This window comes from Coprinopsis cinerea (assembly GCF_000182895.1).
Source record: "Coprinopsis cinerea okayama7#130 chromosome 8 map unlocalized cont3.8, whole genome shotgun sequence".
Classification (NCBI taxonomy): domain Eukaryota; kingdom Fungi; phylum Basidiomycota; class Agaricomycetes; order Agaricales; family Psathyrellaceae; genus Coprinopsis; species Coprinopsis cinerea.
This window is the reverse complement of record NW_003307537.1, coordinates 635,641-649,112: the sequence shown is the minus strand read 5'-3', so window position 1 is coordinate 649,112 and position 13,472 is coordinate 635,641. Positions and strand designations below refer to the sequence as shown.

The 13,472-nt window shown below is 51.3% G+C and overlaps 6 protein-coding genes across 6 annotated transcripts; 5 read left to right on the top strand and 1 right to left on the bottom strand.

Annotated features, from left to right (window-relative positions):
- Positions 1-203: 203 nt before the first annotated feature.
- On the top strand, positions 204-1,935 carry CC1G_03375 (hypothetical protein; the record flags this gene model as incomplete). The annotated part of the gene is made up of 4 exons (XM_001835541.2): positions 204-220; positions 273-334; positions 390-614; positions 671-1,935. The coding sequence occupies 4 exons, from the start codon at positions 204-206 to the stop codon at positions 1,933-1,935; spliced, it is 1,569 nt and encodes a 522-aa protein (XP_001835593.2).
- Positions 1,936-2,052: 117 nt separating this feature from the next.
- CC1G_03374 (cytoplasmic protein) lies at positions 2,053-5,238 on the bottom strand (the record flags this gene model as incomplete). The annotated part of the gene is made up of 14 exons (XM_001835540.2): positions 2,053-3,106; positions 3,159-3,282; positions 3,337-3,433; positions 3,495-3,528; positions 3,589-3,737; positions 3,798-3,923; positions 3,987-4,129; positions 4,192-4,261; positions 4,315-4,384; positions 4,437-4,446; positions 4,498-4,589; positions 4,650-4,865; positions 4,917-5,138; positions 5,192-5,238. The coding sequence occupies 14 exons, from the start codon at positions 5,236-5,238 to the stop codon at positions 2,053-2,055; spliced, it is 2,454 nt and encodes an 817-aa protein (XP_001835592.2).
- A 1,067-nt stretch (positions 5,239-6,305) lies between these two features.
- Positions 6,306-7,291, top strand: CC1G_14964 (hypothetical protein; the record flags this gene model as incomplete). Its single annotated transcript, XM_002910587.1, has 3 exons — positions 6,306-6,595; positions 6,649-6,867; positions 7,021-7,291. The coding sequence occupies 3 exons, from the start codon at positions 6,306-6,308 to the stop codon at positions 7,289-7,291; spliced, it is 780 nt and encodes a 259-aa protein (XP_002910633.1).
- Positions 7,292-7,802: 511 nt separating this feature from the next.
- CC1G_03371 (hypothetical protein) lies at positions 7,803-8,324 on the top strand (the record flags this gene model as incomplete). The annotated part of the gene is made up of 1 exon (XM_001835537.1): positions 7,803-8,324. One exon carries the CDS (start codon positions 7,803-7,805, stop codon positions 8,322-8,324), a length of 522 nt encoding a protein of 173 aa, XP_001835589.1.
- A 634-nt stretch (positions 8,325-8,958) lies between these two features.
- CC1G_03370 (hypothetical protein) lies at positions 8,959-9,483 on the top strand (the record flags this gene model as incomplete). Its single annotated transcript, XM_001835536.2, has 1 exon — positions 8,959-9,483. The coding sequence occupies one exon, from the start codon at positions 8,959-8,961 to the stop codon at positions 9,481-9,483; it is 525 nt and encodes a 174-aa protein (XP_001835588.2).
- Positions 9,484-10,753: 1,270 nt separating this feature from the next.
- On the top strand, positions 10,754-12,826 carry CC1G_03368 (STE/STE7/MEK1 protein kinase; the record flags this gene model as incomplete). Its single annotated transcript, XM_001835534.2, has 6 exons — positions 10,754-11,236; positions 11,335-11,611; positions 11,876-12,000; positions 12,245-12,526; positions 12,578-12,703; positions 12,758-12,826. The coding sequence occupies 6 exons, from the start codon at positions 10,754-10,756 to the stop codon at positions 12,824-12,826; spliced, it is 1,362 nt and encodes a 453-aa protein (XP_001835586.2).
- Positions 12,827-13,472: the final 646 nt, after the last annotated feature.

Below are 13,472 nucleotides of genomic sequence, written 5' to 3'. Positions count from 1 at the left end.
TTGGCTCACTCTTTCCCGTTTGCGATGATGAACTGTTGGAATCACTGGCGTTTGCCCCATGCCGAGATATTGGGGACGCCCCGGTGCAGGCGTTGGGGAACCGCCCACGTCTCACTGAAGAGCGGCGTTCATTTCGGCCTCTTGTCATCCTCAGCTTCATTGACTGGCGTGTCAGCTTTTGCGAAACCTTGAGCAGCAGCAGTATGACCAAGGGATACAAGTAGGTCTCCCTTGTACCCAGCTCAAACAGACTGACTTCAATATGACATAAGAGTGTACAGGTATAACAACACGTACCATGTCCAGGTGTGCAACGAGCGCGTCCATCCATGGGGTTAGTCCGTCCCTTAATGCAAACCGACCAAGGCAGCTCTGACTTGAATGTGCAGGATTGGGTCTAGAAATACTCGCAGAGGTTCCCAGACATCCCGAGGACTACGCATCCTGGCTTGAAGCAACCAGAGCGACATTGGCTGCAGCAGTCTCCGACTCCCAAGTTCCATCTTCCGAGGAACTCGCGTCATTGCCTTCATTCGTGACAACCGACGAACCACACAACTCTCTGGATGTCGATTGGATCTTTGAGTTGGACTTGGATCACGAAGTCTTCCTGAGTAAGCCCCGTCTCAATCACTTTTATATTGTATCAGCCCATTGAACATTCCTCTAGTCGACTCACAGCCTTTCTTCAACCTTCGTAGTCTACCCCCTCCTCAAACCTTCCTAGCTGCCATATCAACTGACAACTTCGGACACCGCGCCCTCCACCCCCACACGCCACTTCAATACCGATACAACTGGGCGTCACCACCCGGCTCCAACCACCGTTCAACATCCTCTCCTACGAACGCTCGAATCCAAAGCCACGGTCAAGCCGACATCGCTGACATCCTCAACATCCCTCGAACGCTGCAGAAAGCAGAAGACCTCACACTCTCACTCTTCTCCACGCTAGTCGGATGTGCGATGTACGACCACGACATTGGTCGCCTCCTACGACGACTCGATCTAGCTTCTGACGCAACACAAATCACACCTGTACTGTCGAGTCTGGCTTTCGATCTCGTCAACCTCTGCATTTCTACTTTCAATCAAGTTACGTCCGGTTCGTCGATGGATGGTGTGCCAAAGAGGGCGACGTTGCCGATGGGATGGGAACAAGAGGGTTACTGGCTTCGTCAGGATGTCTTTCTCAAATTGGCTACCCACCTCGATGCCGAGGCATGGAGGGAAGCGTGTATCATCAACATGGTCAACCAAGTATCATCTCATACAGAAAAGATGGGGCAGCGCATGTCAACGCCATTCTACGTCATCCTCTTTTCCCTATTCCACTGCGTCATCATCCAAATCTCGCAGGACGACATCACAGGGAACTTCACCTACATTTACACGCCTGCTCTCCCATTCCTCCCCTCATTCTACGCGCAAACGACCATCACGCCAGGTATAGAAACCCTCTCCCGCTTGGGGTTCTGGCTGAATCGTACCGCACCTCCCCACTCTGTACAAGGTCCCCGCAACACCAAACCATTGGTATCTTCTACTGTGTCGAAGCTCCCAGTTGAGGTTTGGCTACACGTAGCAGATTACCTAGGCAACTACGAGGATCTGAAGAAGCTAGAATATCTCACTCCCCAGAGTCTCTCGGCCTCAAAGCGAGTCTTGCAATACCCCCGCATAGGAGGATACCGCATCACCTCCACTCTCTCATCTTCACCCCCGTCCAACCCACTCTTCACAGCCTCGTTCTTAGCTGTCTCTGACGAAACGTCAGAGAGTGTCAAAGTCGAAATTGGACCTGTTCTCTGCGACATAATCGTAGCTCCATCACCGCCTTCCGATTCCAAAGACCAACAACACACGCTCGACCTCACCTCTCACGAATCCCCCTCATTCCTATGGTCCGCTTCCTACCAACTAACATCTCCATAATTACTACAGTTAAATCTCCAAGCTTTGCATAAATTACATTGGTATTTGTACGTTAGATAGTCTAATCAGTCAGGTCATGCTATTCATTACCTTGTCCGTCTCCCCTCCTCATTACGATTATATCGCGTCAAACTTGAAATCCTCCACGGACGCCTTCTCGTCAGCGGAAGGTTCCTTCGGACCTGATGCTGTTTTGGACGCATCTGAAGTTTCAGCTTTCACTGGTTGGACTTCAGGCTCAGCCTTCGTCGGAACTTTCACCTCCTCCGCTTTGGCCGTAGTCTCTTCGACCTTGAGCTCCTTCCCCTCTTTGGCTTCACTTGTAGCACTTTGGCTCTGCACAGGAGCAGGAGGCGGGGGAAGAGGTGATGCATCCAACTTGGGCGCCACATCGTTCGAAACAGGCGGCGGCGAAACCAACGCGCTCAAACTGCTCCACGTCGAGAACGCCCTCGAAGGTGCCGGTTTCGTCGCCGTAGCATCAACAACGCCATTAACACTCCCCGTCGAATTCCTGTCCCCTCCCTGCGGTTGGGGCGGAGGTGAAGCCTGACCCTGCTGCGAAACCGATCCTCTCCCCAACGAAACCCTCGAAGCCTTCTCGGACAAGAATGATCCTATCGAATTGAAATTCGCGCCCCACCCGGCCAACGGGCTCGTCGCTCCACTCGGTGGTCTATCCCCTCCTGACGCGGGACCAGGCGACGAAGCAGGCGACGCTGAAACAGAGCCAGAAGAGTTCGCGCCAGCCGACGGGGCTCCCGCAGCCGCTTTATCAGGATTAGGCGAGGTCAGAGCCGAGAATGACTTGGTCGTAAACGAGAAAGGACGGAGAAAGCTGGTTTGGGTGGCCGTTTTGGGAGCTTCCTCTCCTTCGACATCAGATTTGGAGACTTCGACTGGGGGTGTGCTGGCCCTGGAACCGTTGAGCGAGGTACCGGTGCTAGAGGCTGCTGGTACGCTCGAACTGGAGCTAGGGGACCGTTGGGCAGCCCAGCGTCCACGTACGCCTTCGACTGCCTTGAGGAGGTTGGTTGATCCTGTGGCGAAGGTACGTGCGACGGCTTCTCGAGCGGGCGCGAGTGATTGTTCAAGCTTGAGGTCTTGGATGCCTTCTTGGAATCGGAGACCGAGGTCTGCTACGACGGATGGTTTCTCGTTGCAAGGATGACTGTGCAGTGAAGGTCAATGTCGGTTCAAAGGAAGAAGATGGAAAGACAAACCGAGGTTCCACAATATCGAACAAGAGAGGATCAGTCACACGTTCCCAAACTTCATACGCCCGCGTCTTCTTGAACTCGGCTATCCACAAAGGATTGAAGTCGTCCACCGCATTCGCGTCGTTTGCTGCAGGCCAAGGTTACCACGCTGATATCTAGAGATCCAATCGAACATACGAACCTGCCCCACCAGTAATGATAACACCTGATCCATCACCTTTGGCCATAAACTGCTTGTACTTGACAGTCGACAGCGCAGCGTGGATATACTCCTCGAACTATCACACAGCAACAACAATGTCAGTTCCACATCATAGCAATCAACCATAGCGAACGTACCTTGGACCGCAAATAATCATCACTACCAACAAACCTGAGAGATCTGTTTTGTCAACAACCATACCTCCCGAGAACAAACTGCGAGCGGACGTACTTCATCCCATGGGGTTTAGTGGGATCATCCTGATCCCAACCTTCATTAACATCCCGAATGATATCGTCCATCCATTTACGATCAGCTGGAGTCAGACCCGCCGAACGTTCCAACTGAGGATCGCGGAATTCGAACACGCCTGTTTCCGTCTGGAAACAGTTTTAGCAACCAGTGTAATAAAGGGGGCGATGATGACAATGATGACCCACGTGAACTAACAAATCAATTTCTTTCTGCTGTGTCACAATCGAGTTGGTGCATCCACAGAGCCAGCTAGGCGTATCCTTCAGCATGTCGAGCTGCTGCAATGGGAGGTAGGGCTGGAAAAGTGCATCCTAGATACCCCAAACGAGTTGGTCATTCCTATATCACGACCAAAGACAAAAGGTATTTCATACCTGGCCAAATAGGTCCAACGGAAGTCCCATAAACGCCATCATACTCTTCCGATCCGAAGTCTTTAGTGAATTGGGTTTTGACAGAGTTTGTGCGCGGTTGGCGAGAGGTGGTGATCCGCAGTCGTCAAGGTTCTGTAGGAGACCTATCAAAAAAGGGACGGGGATGATCATCAATACACTAAAAGGCTGTATGCTGTCGACGAACCTGGAAGGAGTGATACTAGGGAATATTGGAAGGTGCAGAGCTTCTCCACAGGGTATCCGTAGAACATGATCTACCCGGTGATTAGGCCCTTGGACATAAGCAGGGGTATAAGATCGGACATACCCGTTTTTGGAGGATTAGCGCCTTGAGTAACACCAAGGTCTTCTGTCTGAAGGTATGAACGAGTTCACGCCTAGAATGAACGAATGTAAGCTTGGCTCCGGATAATGGACGATCTAACTGACAGGCTGGTTCCTACAAGTGGGCAGTTAGCCATCTGGCGAAATTGTTATGAAACAAGCATACCCATGTAAAGTCCACTCTCCGTCAGCTGCCCATGCAATGACAGCTCTAATGTTGACGCAAAGTCATCCAAGATGCTGTAGTCGCTGAAGTCCCTGGAGTCGGAGAGGGTCAGAGACGATCGTCGATGGAAGAATGACAATGAATGAATGTACCGTTGTGCAAATAACGCCGTTGTCACCACTCGTAACTTTTCACTGTCCAAGTAGCAATCAGTCAAGTCATTTCCAACCTCAATGGGGAAGTGAGCGTACCGAATTGGCCCAAAGACGGGTTTTGATGCCAGCACCACCACCGCCTTTTGCACAGTCGAGCGGGTCACATCATCCGGTTTGTTCAATAACAGGGATGCAGCAATTTGTTGATTGCATCTAGGAGAATGTTAGGAGTTTCATCATGGTTCCGCGATTTCTGGAACTCACGAGATTCCGAATATTGTGGTTGGGTTTGGTCCGGGTTTGACGAGGTGGAAGTAAGAGTAGTCTTCTGCGCTCTGTGTGGTTGTCGGGTTATAAGGGTGGTATTGTGTGGGGAGGTGAATGTACCATGTGTGCGCCATCTGGCAAAGCGAGGAAGGGGAGTATCTTGGAGACCTCTTCGTCTTCAAATATTTCTCCACGGGAAAATTCGACACGAGGTCCGACCTGGTGAACGAGTTTAGTGCAAGGCAATGTCAGGATATCCCTTCCTCCCTTACCAGATGATTGAAGTCGACCAAGGCCACGCCGAGAATGAGTTGGCCATTTGGGATTGTCATTAGGAGGGATTCTGGCCGAGCCTTCCTTGACGACGTCGAGGCGATGGACGCAGTGTCGTCCCTGTTCTGTGGTGGAGGATATGTCGGCAAAGGAGTCTCTTTCAAGTCCTTTGGAGAGCCCAGGGCGACAGGGACCCCCGTGAAGCTCGGTGCAGTCGATACCGGCTCAGAAGGCTGGGTGAACGGGCTGACGTCTGTTGCTTCCATTCCCCCGTACGCATCTGAGTCTCTTTCTGAATACGGGTACGATCCTGAGCTTGTTGTGGCGAAAGACTGTCTTGGATCAGGGTCGCTGCTGGCCATCGAGTGCCTCGGGGAAGCCCCTGGTGAAGATAGGGATATAGACTTTTGAGAAGCGGTATCGGCGTCGGAGCCGTCGTCCCGCGACAGCGAGCGAGCGTGTTTTGGGACAGCGCTGAGCGTTGGCATTGGTGGTGCAGACGGTGGGGGCGTCGAGGGCTCCATGGCGAGGACGAAAAGAAAAGACCAGTATGAGGGTCTTGTCCCAATCCATTGATGCTTGATTTGGCGTCACTCACACGTGGGAATCCCATCATTTCTGCCACCGCGTTATGGCAACCTCCGCGTTTTCATGCCGTTCCCTCTGGTCGATCTTCGTTGCCAACTCCCACCAGAATCTCTCCATGAAATCCCGGTAACCCATCCAAGCTTCGGCACGCGAACTGTATGGAATCTGGATCCCCGTGAGCGGGGAACGATGTCCGGGCCAATCTGGTCTACAATCTACCTTTAACCTTGTGTAAAGTATTCATTTATTCAATTGTATTCGACCTATTTGAAGACGAACAAGCTCTACCTCTACCAGTCAAACGGTTGTCTGGAGTTGACTTTTCGAACGTCATACCACGTGCGGCCCGGCCTTCTCCCGCAAGGCAATCCCAGCCTGAGTCTATCGCTCTCGACCGTACCACATCCATGCACATCGTCTTGCTCTTCTCCTGGGCACCATTAACCCTCCAATAGGACCGTACCCTAGAGGCCCCCAATCAACTTCCCGGTCCCAAACCATCGACTATACCCTGCACTGACGGACATGAACGCAATTTGGACAACATGGATCCTCTTGTCTTTAGCCTCAGCAATCCCATTGAATGATCAAACAATACTGCACTCCACCTCGGTGGAGAAGGCTGGATGGTACGATCCAAGAGTGAACGGAGGCAGGCTTCTCGACGTGCGTTCTCTCCTCTCCTGGTATCTGTTTGGCCAATTCATCCTGGCCCAGTTCACAGCCGGAACCCAAGGCGAACCTCTCAACATAATCATATCCAGCAATTCCGACCCATACATCCTGACTGACAGTGGATTCGTTGGTTATGCAAAGTATGCTCTTCCCCTTTCTCGTTTCTTACCCTTACCCCTATCCGTATGGGTAGATCAATAGGCTACTCGCACGAATGCCTAGGACTGCACTACGGCCACAAACATGAAGCCAATCTAGGCGACGGTGACGGCCAAAAACCTGAGCTTGTCCTCGCCCGACAGCACTACTTCCCGGTCTGGGGTACGTGCTGGGAAAGCCTAGCAGGCGGCCAGCATTTCCGTGCATGGAAGCAGAACGGCAGTTTAGCTGATAGCGGGGCTTGGTTCGTTGGGTGAGTCGCCAGTCTCCACTGAAATGACAAGGGTAGTTTCAGACCTTTGGATTTGGGGGCTGATGGTTTAGGGCGTCGAAGGAATATGTTTGTAACTATTGGCAGTGACCTGATTGACGGGCGCTAATCCGAATTCCAACACCAGGACTCCAGCAGGAACCACATGATCGTTCCAAACGGGTACAACCTAGGGCGCGACTGGTTCGTCAAACGTGCTCTCAAAGGAACAAACTGGAACGGCCGCTGGTGGAAAGCCCAAGTCGAGTGGAGGACCGATCTACTCGAGAAGGGCAATAAAGGTCAGCTAACCCTTCCTCACATTCTCAACTCGTTGATTTTGATCACATCTCTTGCACCTACAGACGTCAACCATGGCATAGCACAAGATGGGCGCGTTGCCGTCATGACCGTAATACGACAATGAATTGGATATTTCGGCGAATGAGGTGGTGGTGGGCCACGCTGTTTGCTCGCGACGGCTGTATTGATCGTCTGTGGGCGCTTGTGACCGAACGGGTTGACGGTGGGTGGCGGGACCTTCTATAACTCAGTAACCCGGACGACATTGTCTATGAGTCTGACTACTAGTAGGACAACGTGAAGGGGCTCCAAAGAGCGGAACCATAGCGTCAGTTGTGTCATCTGCTTCGATGCTGGGTGTTTGGCATAGGCGCCGGGATTGAATAGCACGCTGCCAGTCCCGTGTATACTGTGTGTCGACGAGTGATTGGAATGAATCGCTTTGTATTGGAAGAGTCGTTTGTAACGTCGGGAACAATCAACATGCAGATGAGTGCAGCTACAATTTATAAAAAGGTTAGATTTTATCGATTTTCACTTCCCCCGAACAAAATCACAAATTGGTGCGGACTTCCTTTATACCCAGTCTTCCCAGTCTTCCAGTGCTCACGGGTTGGACTACAGGGAGATCAACCATGAAGGCCTTCACTACCACTATCTTAATCCTCTTCGCTTCACGAATCCTAGCACTACGCTATACTGAAGACGACTACACCCTCGCTCTCCGCTCTCTCCTCGCCGAATATGACCACCTTCTCGAAGCAAGGGAGGCAGAACTTCGCGACTCTCTTCAAGTTCACAAAGCGCGCGAGCTGGACTTTGTGGGCGTCTCCGAAGCGCGAGGAGTGGTATACGGCGACCTCTTCGACACCCGTGAAGCCTTCAGACACGGGGCCAATGCCCCGCCCTCCCAGATACAGAAGGGAGGTTTCCCCTGTTGGGTTATGAAATTCACCTCTCAGTGCAACGTTGAGTTCTGTAGCGACTTCTGCATCCAGAGACCTGGCTCGACAACCGGCCCTCCGAAGGGGACTAGTAACCAACCATGTCGGTGGAAAGAGTGGATCACGAAGAAGGAGTACAAGGGTACAGAAGGGGGGAAATGTTTCGACAATTGCTATTGCAAGGTTTCCACCAAATTTAAACAGGTAGACTAGTTGGGAATGGTATGAATGGTGTTGGTGTGTGGAACTATTGTTTAGCCAGTCGTTGGTCTTTTTGCGTGTCTCGTACATACGTGGTGCACACTGTTTGTATTTCTTGTCATATACAGCTTCGGACATAACTACGACGAGGTTTGCCACCATGATGGGATCGCTATCGTGGGCGCTTATTTGATGCCCGCACAGACACGGCTTGCTCAACTGTTGCAATAGCCCACATAGGCATCGTAAGATTCGTAACATATTCAAACAGCAGGACTAGTAATATCCCAACGCTCTCTGAGGGTCTGTAGAGCCCACTCTTCGACCTGGTATTGGACGCAGCAGCGGGCTTGCGGGCGCTTAATTGATCATGGATGTGCCGGCAAGAAGAGCATGTCAGTGGACAAGTTTTGAATGCGTTTTTAATATATATCATTGGGCTTCTCGGATTTCTACTCGGTGGGTAGCGGTAGGCGACGTGGTTTGATGGAAAACCGTTGTTGAGATGTCGTCCTCGACACCTACAAGCAGAAAGACATTTTTCTCGTATATAAGGAAGGCAAAGGTCGGTTCTTCGCTGCAAGTCGCGTCAACAAGACCTACTTCCTTGTCCGTACCCCTCTGCCATCCATCACCAGTATCAGCCATGAAGTTCTTCTATACCCTCCTTCTCAGCCTCACCCTCGCATCCAAGGTGTTATCCCAGGCCTACACCGAGGGAGATTATATCCTCGCGCTACGCACACTATTAGCCGAGTACGAGGAACTCCTGGAAGCAAGGGAGGCAGAGCTATACGACGTTCGGGGTCTGGAATACAGCAACCTATTCGAAACCCGCGACTTGGATCTCAGCGACTACTCGGACGCACTTTTCAAAAGGGGTCAAACGAACCGTGGTGGACCAGCGGCCAATGGCGGCAAGGAATCTTCCCCCGAGCCCAACCCCGAAGAAGTGGCCCAGAAGATTGACTTTCCAACCGGGCTCATGACCGACAGCCCCGTACAATGCAGGGCCGTGGGCCCCAAATGCAACAGTATCCAGTGCTCGAAGCATTGCAGACCGAGCGGGCGACTCCCACCTGAGCGCCCTTGTACGTTTGATACGAATATCAAGGATCGGGCGCGAAACTGCCAGACAGCTTGCGAGTGCGAGCAGAAGCGATGGGTGTAGGAGCTTGGGGCTGTGGTCGTAGCGTGCGTCTCCCTTCTTCATCGAGGTACTTGCCGTACTGTACTGCATGTGGTATCACTTTAGGAGTCAGGAGGGAGATATATTTACCAGTAGCTTAACCTAACGCGGAGTCCTATGTTTTACTTGACCGGTGTCAGATCCATCACTGAAACCTCGGTCACTGGCAAGCTGGATTGTTGGGGACATCTTACGTACCTATTCTCACAGATGAGCGAGGATTGGATCGGGGGACAGGACCTATACCCATGAGGTGAAGAGCTAATGCAATGTTAGACGACTCGGTGTCCTGTTATTGATTCTAGTGCTTTGCCAATTCCTGTACGGGGTATCCAGGAAGAAGGACATCCAATACCGCTTGGCTTACGTCCCGAGTCGGATATTCGTTAGGATAGCTGCTTGGTACTTACAGAATGCCCAACGACCGGGGAAATTCTGTAGATATAGATCACACTTCACTCTGTTGATCTTTGACGAGATACCAGGCTCAACTAAATTGAAGTAATTCGGATGGCCCTAAATTCTGGAATGATCAACCAGTTCGGAGGCCGTAATGTAGACAACGGGAAGGTTGGTCAGAACACTGGCGAGCGGTCAACATTAGATGCGACTAGCGTGAGTTCATCTCGCGATACGAGAACTGATTCATGTAGAGAGGTTTCAATCACGCTGATTACAGGGTTCCTGACTGACTGGGGCCATTGGTCAACTTTGAACTGATCCAGGGATACTATATTGTCTACCGTAAAGCTGAATGATAGGGCCCCAGGTCAGAGTGTACAGAAGCTCATTTTCTACACCGTGCGGTGGGCAATCAGTAGCTGCACCAATGATCCTTTGCTGTAACATTGAAGTTCGCGCTCAGAATTGGCGCTCGCAGGCATCGATCCGAGGTCAGAAGATGGTGGAACCCCTTTACCACAGCCTTGTGGTTGCCGTCGAATCCTATTGGTAGATGGTTCAAAAATCGTTATCACTTCAGATGTCAGTATGTACGAGATCCCTACTACTCACTCTTTGCGATACCTCATTCGATGCATTTACAGGGGTGCCAAGGGATCAAAGCACGTGTATCTGGATTGCCAAGAAGGGAATATGATAATTACCCAATCCATCAGGACTTGTTTCTGGCTTGTACTTAACCATCCCAACGATCCCCACAACTCCCATTGTCCGGCCTTCGAACCACAGTATCACCCAGCTACAACACTCTACTGGACAACAGAACACAAAATTATTGAATCCTGGGACGATGGCGACCCCAATTCGCAAGAAAAGAAACTTCAAGGCTCTGCAGCTCAATGTCGGCGATCCACAGCCAGCATCTCCCTCTTCGACCGAGCCTGATCCAATTTCCATAAGGACTGCCCCGACCGCAGTGGGCCCAAGGTTGAAGAAGAAACCGCCTCCAATGACGCTGGCAGCGCCGAAAATCAACTCGGTCGGCAACGTCGTCGCCTCAGTCGACCCACCGGAAGACTCAGGCTCGGGCAACTTCCTCGTCGTCAGCAACGGTCCCAATTCTGCACCGCTCACAGGGACCAACATCAATGTGCGGAGAAACACCCTCCACGCCACCCTCTCGACAACGTTGGCGAATCTCGACATGAACAAGGAGACCAAGTTGGAATTGCGAAACGAAGATCTTGTAGATATCCACGATCTGGGGCAGGGCAATGGAGGTAGCGTGAAGAAGGTTGAGCATACCCCGACAAAGATGATTATGGCGAAGAAGGTCAGTTTTACTCTCGGTGGTCGTCGAGGCCCCAGTGGACCCTGCAGACGACCCGCGATGTCGGACATGCCAACTGACCCTGTGCATTCACCCTGTAGACTGTCCTTATCGACGCAAAGCCTTCTGTGAGAAAGCAAATTCTCCGAGAACTTCACATCATGCACGACTGTCGATCAGACTACATCATCTCGTTCTACGGAGCCTTCCTGGCAGATAACAACATCTGCATCTGTATGGAGTTCATGGACAAAGGCTCGCTAGACGGCATCTACAAAAAGATTGGAGCCATCGACATCGACATTGTTGGCAAGATCGCGCTTGCCGTGCTAGAAGGTCTCACATACCTCTACGACGTTCACCGAATTATCCACCGCGGTGAGTAAAGTTCCTTGTGCACCGTGTATTCCACGTTCCTCGACAACGGGATTCTCGATTTCGTACAACTTCTATTTATAACATCAGATGCCAAAAAACGAGATGCGTTGTTTTTTGGCACAGCAACGATATCCCCTCTGCGATGGAAAGCAACCATCGCCGTTCTTCCGTTGTCATAACGAAACCACCCTTCCCCCTCCTTCCATCATCATTGCCTCTGAATCAGACTGAGACTAACCCTGTTCCTCCTCTTGTCATTTCCAGATATCAAACCATCGAACATCCTATGCAATTCCAGAGGACAAATTAAGATATGCGATTTTGGCGTATCTGGTGAACTGATCAACTCCATTGCCGATACCTTTGTCGGTACATCAACATACATGAGCGTGAGTGTGAACTAGCCTTTGTTCCCGCCTCTCTGGTTGCTGATCGTCAAACTCGGAATCCGTTGTAACCATCGCTCTCCCCGCCTCAACGATCCTCCTTCCGGCCGCATCTTCCCATTGCTAACTCCACCACCGCACATCTATCCATCGATTTAACGTATACACCCGCTCAATCAATTCCCCTTTAACTCAATCGAAACCGCCACTATACCAATGCTTGTCAACACCCGTCCACGTTTGACAGCCGGAGCGAATACAGGGAGCGCAGTACACCGTCAAATCCGACGTCTGGTCACTCGGTATCTCCCTGATCGAACTCGCCCTCGGACGCTTCCCCTTCTCCCAATCCGACTCTGACGAATCCGACGACGAATTCAGTGACGCGTCCGACTATGAAGGAACACTCTCACCACAACCCGCTGGGTCCGTCTCGCTCGCCGACCTGCCACCTCCTAAACCCCGGCGGCAGAAAAACGCGAACGGGAATGGGAGCACGACGAAGAAGGATAAGAGGAAGAGTAAAGGTGTGAGTTTGCAGGGTGGGGGGATGACGATGAGTATTTTGGAACTCTTGCAGCATATTGTGAATGAGCCTGCGCCGAGGCTTACGCCCGAGGGGAGGTATCCAAAGGCTGCAGAGTCATTTATTGATGCGTGCTTGTTGAAGGATCCGGATGCTAGGCAGACACCGAAGGATCTTTTGGTGCGTTTGACTTGTTTTGCTTTTGACAGGGTCTGTGCTTACGAGCGATTACAGAAACACGAATGGATAGAGAACGCGAGGATGTCGAGTGTGGATGTCGAAGCTTGGGCAAACACATTTTGAAATGTCACCATCATCAGCCCCGACGTCACAGTTGCCTTGCCCGACCAAACACGCGCCCAACATTTCAACTCCATGCGAGACGCTTGTAAAAGCACAACTCTGCTCACACTTGACCAACAATTAGATGATATGATAACGATGATTGTTGTCTGGCCGAGCCAAATGAATCCCTTTTTTGTTTCTCTAATTGTTGTTCTTCCCTGTCTCTGTCTCCCTGCGATATCCCAAGTACTGCTGCGATACCAGTGTTATAAATTCCTCCCCTGTCACTCATTGCCTACTACTTCTTTAACCTTGCACGCATTCCCGTTCCTTTTCTTGGTATTCTTGACGCGCCCTTTCACCAATCCTTTCCGTACCTCGTTACTTCACCTGTTCTCGGATCGGGGTGTCACGCCGACAGTGCTGTGTCGCGATTGAGGTGGTCGCGCGCTGCCCGCCGTTTCAAAGGGTCGGTCCCCCCTCTCCCACCTCGCTTATGATAATTCCTGGCACCTTTTTTCTTTCCAAATCTTTTCCTCCAAATAGTTTGTAGTGACGGCTATTTATACCTCGTCGAAATTGAAATAATAATTGTATTTTAGAACTAGGATCGACCGGGCTATGTAAATGGAATGGATTGTCGTGACGCTCACTGGCAAGTTGG